Below are 11,877 nucleotides of genomic sequence, written 5' to 3'. Positions count from 1 at the left end.
AGGTTTGGCTCCCGCCGCTCCGGGTGCCTGAGCGGGACCCTCAGGAGCAAGAGCCTCGCTCAGCCCCCTCTCCTCTCTGCTCTGCCCCTAGGAGTTAACTCCTTCATGGTGTACATGGCCTACAAGGATTTGTACCAGATGTCGAACACCGAGGTGAGGCCTTACTTGTCACCTTGTGTGAGGGGCAGTGGGGGGATGGCAGCCGTCTGGGCACAGGGGCCGTGCACAGCCCAGGGCAGTCATTCTGCTCCTTAGTCATTTTTCCTTGTCTCTTTTTTAGCTGTATGAGATATTCAGCTGCCTGGCAGAGTTGGGTGCCATAGCTCAAGTCCACGCTGAAAACGGGGATATAATTGCACAGGTAACAACCTCCTCTTCTGGTATGCAGAGGCTGAAAATCTATCCCAGGCAGATTTGGTGTGGGGCATTAGCAAAATGACTCTAAAGCTGCACAGTTGTCTTTTGCAAGGTGATCTCTTTGCTGCTCAGCAGCAGTATCAAATGGACCAAGATTTTCTGCTGTATTTGTGCATAAATGAATCTGAAATAATGAATTAGTGATTATCTAAATAGAAGAGAGTGCCATCAAGTGCAGTATGCTCACTCCAACCACAGATCTTTTTCATTGTGCATAGGCAGAGAGCTTTGCCTTGCACATAATCAGCTAAGAGAGCTAAAGTGTATTGAAAAGTGCCATGGCAAGAGAGGAATTTTCTCCCTGCTGTAAGCAGGCAGCCAGCTGATGGAACGGGATTTGCCAAGGGAATTGTTGAAAAGGATGTGGTTTGGTCTTCACGTGGGTATTCTGGACATGGGTGTCCTAAGGGAAGGGCTCAACACAGGAGGAATCTGTTTTAATGTGTGGCTGATAGCTTCATAGTCTTACAACATCCCTCTGTCCTTTCCATGTCCTAGGAACAAACCAGGATGTTGGAGATGGGAATAACCGGCCCCGAGGGCCATGTGCTGAGCAGACCTGAGGAGGTAAGATGCAAAGGGCGGTACCACTGAAGAGCTTCCCGTGAAAGTACAGGCACAACACACGGTTTTCAGTCTTGTGTGAGTCTCCCAGCAGACACAAGGGCTTCTGAGTCTCCCACAATTAATCAGTCAACGAAACAGTCTATATGGCTGTAGCAGCATTTGTGGCTGGTTTTGGGGGCATCTGTCTTGTGTAGGTAACTCCATGGGTATGAGAGGCCTGAGAAGAACCAAATGGTGAGTTTTAGTTCCTCTGTAAATTCACTGTTGATGTCTGTCAGAGTGCTGACAGATTCCAGTCTCTTCCTGTTTAATCTCTGCTTAGGGTCTAAAGTGTGTTTCAAAATCAGACAGACAAAGCCATTGGTGGAAGCAGTGGGAGGGAAGGAGAGGGGAAATTCCCTGGTTACAAATCTTTGTCAAGACACTAATTAGATTACTTCTAATTTTAGCTCTCAGGGTATTTTTCTGTTTGGTCTATTAATCTGAGTTGAGTCTAATTTCAGGTAGGTTTTCTTGAGCTAGCTCCCTGCTGAGAGGTGCTTTGACTTTCCACAGCACACGAAAGAAGAAAATAGGAATTTGGTACAACAGCAAAGCTGAGCAGGGGAGCACAGGGACAGATTTGTACTTGAGTGTCTACTGGAAATAAAATCAGTTAGCTTAAATTAAAAGTGCAAGAAGTTGACTGTTTTATGGCTGGTAACAACATACATAGCCTAGTGTAATACAGTGCTTATTCTCTTCGAAGTATGAAAGCGTAAAGCATTTTCCTGTACAGGGAAGAGACTTAATGTCAAATACAGCCGACCAGAGTCCCTGTGTGTGTAAACTGCCATTTATTTTTATGGCTCTAGGCCTGTTGCCACTATCTGGCAAGCTAACCCACAATTATGGGGTGCTGTGGTTGTGCCAGGATTTGAGAACTGTCCTATTATCCTAAGACAGCACTGCGGTTCTCATCCAAAGCCGGTAAAACATTGTTGAGTGTTTGATCTTGGAATGCCATTAATGCATAAGGCAACTGAGAACAGTACAAGAAAGCTGTAGCTATAATCTGTTCAGCCAAATCCAGGTCTCACTGCCTTTTGAAATAAACAGTATCCTTCTTCCAGAACATACCCTACCTGAGAAAATGTTAGCTCCAGCACAGATATCCCTGCCACTCCCCATAAAGCCTGCAGGTTGATGGAAAAGCACTGGGAAAGTGGTCCATAGGTCCGTGGGTTTGCTCTGTCCCCCAGAGACCTCAGTGGTTATTAAAGATGAACTCTTCTATCAGGTGATGGTAGTGATTTGATAGGGCAGGATGGTGCTGCTACAGGTAAATAACCTGCTGTGAAGGGTATTCAGTGATGGCTGTTTGCTCCTGTCCACACGTTAAACTCTGCCAAATACTTAAGTCGTAGCTGTGCGCTGATAAAAATGTTTTCTTGTATGCATTTCTGTTCAAAGAGTCTTTAAGCAGAAGAGAAAAACCTCTTCTTCCCTGTGCAGCAAATAGGCCTACAGAAGTACGGGAGGTGTCTGGGTGCGTGTGTCTGCGTGCAGTGTTCTGCTGCTCCTGCACTGGGAGAGTTAAGCTTGCATGGCCAGCTGCCTGCCCGCAGGCCGTCACTGCATTCCCTGGAGCTGGCTGCCCTGGCCTCCCCCGGGAGCTGGCTGGTTGATACACTGGCTTTTTAAGGCTTCTGTTTTGAACTTTCTCATGCCAAAGCTTGAAGCCAAACTGTAGAGCAAACACTTGGAGAACCTCTGGGGTTGAGCTCAGACTGAGCATGGGCTGATGTAACAGTCCAAAGATATCCCTCGTGATGGAAACCCGTCCTCTGCCAACAGCAGGGCAGGGAAGCAGGGGTGGGTGTCAATGGGCTGGGCTGAGCAGCAGCACATCGCAGGACAGCCAGACCCTGGTGTGATCAGCCTGGCAGAGCAGAGCCTGTCGTACCCCAGCCACAGGCATGGTGACGTTAGGTTAACCTGCAGCCGCAGGAAAGCCTGGAGCAGTGAGTGGTTGCAAGGGCAGCCCCTTTCTCTGCCTGGTGTCAGGCTGTGAGCCGCGCTGTCAGGCGTGGGCAGCATTCCCTCTGGCTGCTGGGAGAGCTGGAACCAGGCAGTGGAAAAACCAGCAGATGCAGCTCAGCGCTGGCCCCTGCGCACGGTCCAGGCCGCGCTCCCTGGCCGAGCATCATGTGGCTGTAGCCTGTGGGTTGGGCCAGTCGTAGGGAGACTGCAGCTTCCCCCCTCAGGTCTCCCTGATTAACCTGCCTCTGGGGAGTCAAGGGTAAGAGCAAGGGCGCAGGGTGCTGGCAGCAATCCATGGTGTGCTGAGAGGAGCAGGGGCTCCTCCCTGCCTACCTGGTGCTCCTCCACAGCCATGTGCCATTCTCTCTTCCAGCTGGAAGCAGAAGCTGTGTTCCGGGCCATCACTATTGCCAGCCAGACCAACTGTCCTCTCTATGTGACTAAAGTGATGAGCAAAAGTGCTGCTGACCTCATCTCGCAAGCCAGAAAAAAAGGTGAGTGGCAGCTGGTGTTGCACACAGCCTTAATATTGCCACTGGGACCTGGACACCTGGGTTAAGCTTCCCCATGTCCTCACGGTTCTTTTGCCTTGAGTGCAGTCCAGCGCTTCCCCTGCTGCTGGGGAGCAGTTAGTTCAGAGATTTACCTGACTTGTGAAGGGCATGGGGACACTGCACCAGGCCACATGGAGCCACCTCCTGTTGTCATATCGGGTAACATCAACATGTGGGTCATAGGTAGGAGCAATACTTTGAACATCAAAGTTTGTCTGCGGCTGTGAAGGGCTCTTCACGGGGACTTGTCCAGTCCACGCACAAGTGGTTTGAGCTGCTGGATTTAACTCTGGCCTCCCTTTGAAATGCTGGCCCTTCAGAGATGTCTGGGTGCCTCTTCAGGTGGCTGTTGGCTCCGTTTGTCATTCTGTCTCCCAGAAGCACTTGCTCAGGCTGTAGAGTGTGTTTGTAAAGAAAAGCACAGTTTCTCAGACCCCACACTAGTTTTATCAGTGTGACAAGCCCTGCTCCACAAAAAGCTCATGGTCACCACCCTCTGCCCTCTCCCCTCTCCCTGGAGTGGGCACTGGAAGGTGAGTGAGGAACAGGAGAGGAGGACATGCTTGCCAGCTCTTTGGTGGCACATGGTCAATATGTATGAGGGCTAAGGGATCAAAAATGCACAGGAGATTATGATGAAGGACATTGTGAGAGCCTTGGTTGTTGGCCTGGCATGAGTTCAGTGTTGGGCTGCATTGTTGTCTGCCTGCCTGTGTGCTTCCAGGCTCCACCAGAATTGTCCTTTCTGTCCCCCTTTCCAGGCAATGTGGTGTTTGGTGAGCCGATCACGGCCAGCCTCGGGACCGATGGGACGCACTACTGGAGCAAGAACTGGGCCAAGGCTGCAGCATTTGTGGTCTCTCCCCCTCTGAGCCCAGACCCAACAACTCCTGACTACATCAACTCCCTTCTGGCCAGGTGAGTGAAGCTTTGCTGAGTGATGCTGCTAGTGTAAAGAAGTGAACTCTGGCCTTGGGTAGGGAAGCAAGCAGTTAGGGAATACCTGGGCAGCATAGACCTTAGATCAACAAAGACTGCTTCACTTTAGGTATTTAATGAGCTGACTGATGGAATGGCTTTGACTCAGAGTCATGGTGGCTTATCCCTGGGAGCAGAAGGAAGACAGAGGAGACACCATTAAGTTTAACATCAGTAATGAGAAAAATACCAGGGCAAGTAGTCATGAATGATTTTAAATGCCTTGAATAAGGGAAAGAAACGAGGACGAGCTAACACTGACTTGTCAACAAAGGCATTCACCAAGCTGGAGAAGCCCTTCTGCACATAGAATCATAGAATAGTTAGGGTTGGAAAGGACCTTAAGATCATCTAGTTCCAACCCCCCTGCCATGAGCAGGGACACCACACACTAAACTATGTCGCCCAAGGCTCTGTCCAGCCCGGCCTTAAACGCCTCCAGGGTTGGAGCATTCACAACTTCCTTGGGCAACCTATTCCAGTGCCTCACCACCCTCACTGTGAAGAACCTCTTCCTTATATCATGCCCAGTGGGGATCGGCTGCCTGGGTTGCAATGGTGCAGGAGAAGGTGGAGGGGTGTCACAAGCTGGTGGACACAAAGCAGACATTTTCTCACACCTGTAGAGGTGAGCAGTAGCGCACAGCCTGCAGGAGAACATCAAGAGCAGCTCGTGCACATCTGACAGGGATGGGAGGTAATTTTTCACTCCGAAGGCGAAGGGGTGGGGAAGGGATTTGTTGAAAATAGCAAACAATAAAAGCACTTCAGCAATTCGCTTTGACCTTTCACAGTTACACTCCATCCTCTCACTGGCAAGGCATGCACAGCAGCCAGGGACACAGAGCTCACTGCTGGCCCCGTCCATGCACTGCGTGTGAATCACTCACCCCTTTCTGTGTTTGTACATCAAACTGTACTCATGGTGGCTGGTCTTTGTTAGCCAGGGGATGACTGACACTGAGGGGTTTGGAAATGACCTTTGAGGTAATGCTGAAAACATCTCTGACTAGGTGAGCAAGGTCAGTCAGACGTGTCGCGCCAGAGGGGCACGTTAGGATAAATCTGGGTTGTGCCAGGGTGGAGATGCCATGGCTGACGTAAGAGAGGTGCCAGTGCATTTGGGGTCTGAATATTCAGATCACCCTGGATCTTGCTATGGTCAAGGAGCAAGAGATGCCTCTGCTCAGTCTGGATGTATGAAGTAGGGGCAGGTCTTAGGAACTGGCTGGGAAAAGTGAGCCCAGCTCCTGAACTGGCTTTTTAATCCTTCCCTTCTACCTGAAATTTACCCCAGACCTCAAAGGAGAGGCCAGAGCAGCCTGAGTCCCTGCAGCCCACGGGTGTCTGTCCTGACACCTTTCCCGTGCCATTTTCTGTGAGGCTTCAGCAGGGCCAGAGGCTGCAAGGCTCCAGCTGGACTGGATGCTTTGTTTTCTTCCACCAGGACAAATCTGGTGGAGCTTAGGAAGCGTGTCGTGTCAGCAGCCTGGGCCTCTGGCTGCGCACTCAGTCAGACATATGGCAGAAATTACCAGAGGAAGATGGAGATTACCAGTGGATTAGGGCTGACTCACAGCCCTGCGCTGAGCCGCCGTGTCCGTGCCGCAGGCACCCGCTCTGGGAGCCGGGTGTTGGAGGACACTCCTCACGTGGCAGCGCCGGGAGCTGGCGGCGGGGCTCTGCTTCCTCTCGCCCAGCAGTGCTGCCTGTCCGGGGCTGCCCAGGGTGACTTCCAGGGAGCCATGGGCAGTTCCTTGCCCTGCCTTGCCAGGCAGCTTGCTGGCTCTGTCCATTCCTGCCCTCTGCCATCGTGGTCAGGAGCGGGATGGGTCAGGTCATCTCATCCAACTGGTGACCCCATCTGGGCAGAGGGGTTGGATAACAGTGTTGGGCAGCAGCCACTGCAGAGTGCTGCAGTGAAGGTTCTCTGGGCCTCCTGCAGAGAGCTGCTTCTCGGGAGTCCTGACTCCTCATCCCGCTCTCAGATTTTCATGTGGCCGCGGGGTTGTTTGCTGTTGTAGCACTTGCAGGCAGACCTTCTCAGTGTGCGCTGCTGGCTGCTGCAGCTTGTGCTGTGAGTGCCCATGTGAGGGCCTGAGAGTAGGCTTTGATGAGCTCCTGCCACTGAAATGTCTCAGGCCAGAGCCCTGGAGCCAGGCTGAGGTGCTCTCCTCGCTGGAGAAGGTTGCCAATGTGAGTGACAGGCAGCTATAAGCCCTGTTCTGCAGCCGTGTCCCCTCTCACAGACAGGGGTGATGCCGGCCTGCTGCAGGTTCCCGTGGGGCAGGGGAGGGCTGTGCTTGCCTGGCAGTACACAAGGAAAGGGCTGGCTTTGGGGAAACTCCTTGGGTGGAGAGGCCTTTTCCTCCTCAGGGGGCAAAGGCTCTCTCCCAGGCAGACCTGACAAACTGCCAGAAAAGGTTTTTCTGACTCACACTGGGATATTTTTTTCTGTTTGTGTTAGTGAAAATGGTAGAGTCTGGTATGGAAGGACATCTTTTGCCTTGGCACCACCCTGTTCCCTGGGAGCTGAGCTGTTGACTCCTCTTGTGTGCTGGATGCTCTCTGTGTCCCAGATAGTGTGGTGGCAGAGCTGTCTTGTCCCCATGGCCCCAGGTGACACGGCCACCATGGGCTGAGTTGGGTGGAAGTCTTCAGACTGAGGAGCTGTAGAAATGAGGGTGCAGTGTAAAATAGAACTGAACCGTGCACTGCCCATGCCCGGAGGAGATTCATGTCCCTTGTGTCCCTGCTGTTGACCGATGACAAAACAACTGATGATGCTTTTGTTACCACCACCCCTCAGTGGTGACCTGCAGGTTTCAGGAAGTGCCCACTGTACGTTCAGCACTGCACAGAAAGCAATTGGAAAAGACAACTTCACCGCGATCCCAGAAGGGACCAATGGCATAGAGGAACGAATGTCTGTCATCTGGGACAAGGCAGTGGTAAGAGTCATGCTGGAGAGCGGGCAGGGCTGATGGGCACCTTGGCACCTGTGCTTGTGCCCCACAGAGCTGGGCACCCAGCTGCCTGTCTCAAGTCTGGCTTTGAGAGTCCCAGCAAGCCAGAGCAGGAGGGGCGGCTGTCATGGGTTCAGGAGGTGTGACTATGGCCCAGTTTCGGTGTGTCTGGCACCAATAGTAAGATCCGCCACGGTGGTCTGGGCCCAGCCAGCCAGTGGCTTCTTTGTGAGTGAGTCTGGTGCTTCCCAGGGCTCTTACTTTCCCTTTCCCCAAAAGAGCACTTAGTTCTCTTTGTGTCTGAGCAGGCCACAGGGAAGATGGATGAAAACCAGTTTGTGGCTGTGACGAGCACTAACGCTGCAAAAATCTTCAACCTGTACCCGCGGAAAGGGAGAATAGCAGTGGGCTCAGACAGCGACCTGGTTATATGGGATCCTGACGCAGTGAAGATCGTCACAGCAAAAACCCATCAATCTGTGAGTGCTCTGCTTGTCTGTGGGGATGCTGGAGCGTGGGGTGTGAGCAGCACTGTATAAAGGCTGCCTGGCTGCTGGGAGCTTGGTGCTGCCCTGCGGTGCTGGGCCTGAGGAGGAGGGACCGAGTCCAGGCTGTGACTATGGGGTAGGATGTCTGTGAGCCCTGGGCTCTGCACACAGGGCTTTTCTCATCCTGCCCTATTGCTCTTCTCCTGAGCCTGGCCCATGCAGGTGTAAGGACACACCTTTCCTCTGGGTTCCTCTTCCAGGTATAAATTTTTCCTGGCTTTGCCAGTGTGCTTTGTTCATGCCTTACCTCGAGCCTACGTCCTGCCCTCCTCAGTTGATGGAGTCATTGCTCACACCGAGCTCCGAAGCAGGAGGTCCTGGTTCATGCTGGGAGCTGTGGTGTGTTCTTAGTGTGGTGAACTAACGAACTAAAGCAGGCCTCTGTGGCAGGCAAGGCTGTTACAGCTGTCCTCTCCCTGCACTGGTGACTCCAGCAGCAAGGTGTGGGCACTGAACTGCCCGGAGTGGGCAGGCAGTGCTTGTGTCCCTCCTGACCATCATCCCCTGGTTGCTGCAGGCAGCTGAATACAACATCTTTGAAGGGATGGAGCTACGTGGGGCCCCGCTGGTTGTCATATGCCAGGGGAAGATCATGCTGGAGGATGGCAACCTGCATGTGACCCAGGGGACTGGACGCTTCCTGCCCTGCAGCCCTTTCCCTGACTATGTCTACAAGCGCATTAAAGCCAGGAGGAAGGTGAGGAGACAGAGATGCCAGGAGACAGAGATGGGACACTGTTAGCCCAAACTGACATTTTTCCTGATAACTGATTGGTTTTCCTCTGCTGTTCTCACTGGACCCTGTAAACAGTGCTGCAAACTGGTATATCCTAAACCTACACTTGGGATAGCTAATGCTTGGGTAGACAGCTTTGACCTTAGTGTTGGTGGTGGGCTCCCACTGGAGGCACATGCTCATCTGGGTTGAGAGTGGGCAGTGCCTGTCCTTGTTGCTGTCCTGTGGCCGCAGGAGTCTGGAGGGAAGTGCTGAGTTAAAAACAGACTGGGAAAATGGCCTGCTCCTTCCCCGTGCATGCAGCATAAACCCATGCTGAGGGATCGCCTGTTGCACCAGGCTCTGCACACCTTGCAAGGTGGGAGTGAAGGGAGGCTGTCACACAGGAGGTGGGTGTCGGGGCTGCGCCAGGCCGCAGCGCTGCGGGGAGGTCTCAGGTGTGCAGGGCTGGCAGTGTGAACTGGCGAGCCGAGGATCACTGGAGCATGGCACTGTCGTGGCAGGATGTTCCCCGGGGGCAGAGAAGTGTCACTGTCCTCTTCTCTCTGGTGACAGATGGCGGAGATGCATGCCGTGCCCCGGGGCATGTATGATGGACCCGTGTTTGACCTGACCACCACCCCCAAGGGGGGCACCCCTGCGGGGTCAACCAGGGGGTCCCCCACACGGCAGACCCCCCCTGTCAGGAACCTCCATCAGTCTGGATTCAGCCTGTCAGGTGAACACACGTGGCGGTGGGCTGGGAAGAGTGCAGAGCTGCTTGTCTGGGGCTGGAGGTGGCCGGGAGATGGCCTGGGGCAAGCTGAGCAGAGGAGTGGAGCATGGCAGCACCAGACCGTGTGTGCCTCTTAAGGACATGGCTGGAGCTGACCCTCCACGCTGCTGCACCTTGCACTAGAAGCAAGGCAGGCTGTGGCCATGGAGGTGCCAGCACAGCATCAGACCCTGCTCTTGTAGCGTGGGTCTGTACACAGGGAGGTGTCTACAGAGACATTCAAGCCACTGGTGCTCTTGGGGTTGTTACTGGAGTTGGAGAGGGAGCAGGTTGCTGTAGACAGTCTCAGGAAGCGCCTCTGTGAGACCCCAGGCTGCCTGACTGCTCAGTCCAGGGAAGAAAACACTCTTAACTTCGCTTTCTCCCTTCCCTTCATGCTTTCTTGTCCTCTCCCAGGTACCCAGATTGACGAAGGTGTTCGCTCAGCAAGCAAGCGCATCGTGGCGCCCCCGGGAGGCCGCTCCAACATCACCTCCCTGAGTTAAATCTCCCTGCTGAGAAGGAAAATCCCTGTTCAAGCGAAGGAAGAAAAGTGGTACATTGGTGTTTAAGAAGGAAAGGCAAACAAACCTGTTCTGAAGAATCAATAAGCCTCAAGCCTTATGTTTCACAATGCTACTTCCTACCTAGCTTTAAAGATATTGCTTCATTTTGTTTTATGCATAGCCTTAAAATTCTGTTGTTGTTGTTGTGGGTTCGGTCGGGTTGTGTTTTCACTCCTCCTTTCTGTATGCATGCCGCTCAGACAGGTCGCTCGGGTCAGTGTGGTGTTAGTGTTGAACGCGTGTGGGGTGCTGTGGTATGGACAGTGGGAACAACGCGGCGCGGGTGAACTGGCCAGGCAGGGGCCGGCCGTAGGCGCGGTGTGGGACGGGGTGGGCAGGTTCACGGGAGCTGGTGGGTCTGTGTTGTGTTCGTGTCCTTCGTTTCCACCCAGCGCTTGTTGGCGTTTCACCACGAGGCCCACGGGGGAGCCCGGGTCATCTCTATGGGCTGTCACAGCGCCTCGCGTAAGGCGTTTACTACTTTGTACACTTTATTAAGAAAAAAAAGTTGTTCCTTCAAACAGCTCGTGGTGCTGGGTCGCTTTTTTCTCCTTCAGGGTGCTGCAGCTGGGCAGCGGTGGCACGAAGCTGTGCCGTGGTGGAGCTGGGCAGTGGGGCTCAGGAGGGGCTTTGGGCAGTGTCTGGGCTGGGACAGGCTGTCAGGAGGAATCTGCGCGCTGCTCGCTGTCGGGGTGTTGGTGTAGCTTCATGGGCAAAAGCCGAGTGTCCGCAAAACAGCGCGGTCGAGTGCTCGTAACAGGCTGTTCACTTTGTCCGGTGGTGACTGCGTGGTGACGGCCCCACACGGCCCTGCCGGGGCGTGGAGCTGGGGCCAGCTCAGAGGCTGCTTTTTTGTGGGCGCTCTATCAAGTGGTGTTTATCAAACCGAGGGTCACAGCCTTCTGAAGCTTGCAAAGCATGCAAAAAAAGCTTGATTGTTTTTTAAGTATTACAAAAAATTAAGAGTTGATTCAGGCTGTGCTAAATAAATACCTTTTTTTCTTTTTTTTTTCTTCCTAAAGTAGTTGACCTTGAAATATTTATTTTTACATGCCCGAGCTCAGACAGGACAAGTTGTCCATGCAGCAGTCCTGAAGGGGCCCTGCCACAACAGTTGTCCAGGGGTGGGGAAGCTGTTCATGTTTGCAAGTTCTGTGAAGTTCTCCTTTAGAGCAATTTAAGATTTCTCCCTGTTGCCTGGTAGGGATTAAACTGCGACTGTGGCTCTGTTTACAGAGGAAGAGGGGAAAAGGGAGATGGTTGTAGAAGTCTTTGGGGAACTTTTAAAAATGCGATTTTTGCCATTTAAGTACACGAGTTTTGGTGGTTTTTTTGGTCAGCCGGTGCAACAGTATTTATGCTGCAGTAGATTTTTCCCCTGTGAGGAGCAGGGCTAGTTTCCTTGTCTGGGGCTCCAGATAACACATTTACAGTGCGTGAACCACTTCCTGCTCCAGAGCAAGGCAGTGATAGCTGTGTGCTGAGCAGGGGACAGGTATGGCTGTTGGCACAGGCCCTCTTGACCATACCTGGCCTCAGACCCAGAGTGAGACTGGGCAAAGAACAGTGGATCATGGGGAGGCTGCCCTGGGAATGGCCAGGCTGGAGGCCCCTTTCGAAAGAGGGATGGCTCGGGAGGGGGAGAAGACACAGCAATTGGGGTGTGCTGTGACTTTGCTTTCCCATTGCAATGACCCCCTTTGAGGACTCCAATAATCACTTACTGGTGAACTAATTCCACCCCAGGTTTGCAGCTCCCTGGACAGAAG

The 11,877-nt window shown here is 53.1% G+C and overlaps 1 protein-coding gene across 1 annotated transcript; it reads left to right on the top strand.

Moving 5' to 3' along the window:
- Positions 1 to 91: 91 nt before the first annotated feature.
- On the top strand, positions 92 to 10,409 carry LOC104399988 (dihydropyrimidinase-related protein 3; the record flags this gene model as incomplete). The annotated part of the gene is made up of 10 exons (XM_010014924.1): positions 92 to 153; positions 281 to 361; positions 916 to 984; positions 3,380 to 3,500; positions 4,322 to 4,478; positions 7,348 to 7,489; positions 7,813 to 7,983; positions 8,570 to 8,749; positions 9,344 to 9,506; positions 9,960 to 10,409. Coding segments are annotated over 10 exons (1,235 nt in total), but the record flags the coding sequence as incomplete, so codon positions are not given.
- Positions 10,410 to 11,877: the final 1,468 nt, after the last annotated feature.

Source organism: Nestor notabilis, unplaced genomic scaffold, assembly GCF_000696875.1.
Source record: "Nestor notabilis isolate BGI_N333 unplaced genomic scaffold, ASM69687v1 scaffold27945, whole genome shotgun sequence".
Taxonomy (NCBI): domain Eukaryota; kingdom Metazoa; phylum Chordata; class Aves; order Psittaciformes; family Psittacidae; genus Nestor; species Nestor notabilis.
The sequence above is the reverse complement of the archived record's forward strand: the minus strand, read 5'-3'. Positions and strand labels throughout refer to the sequence as shown.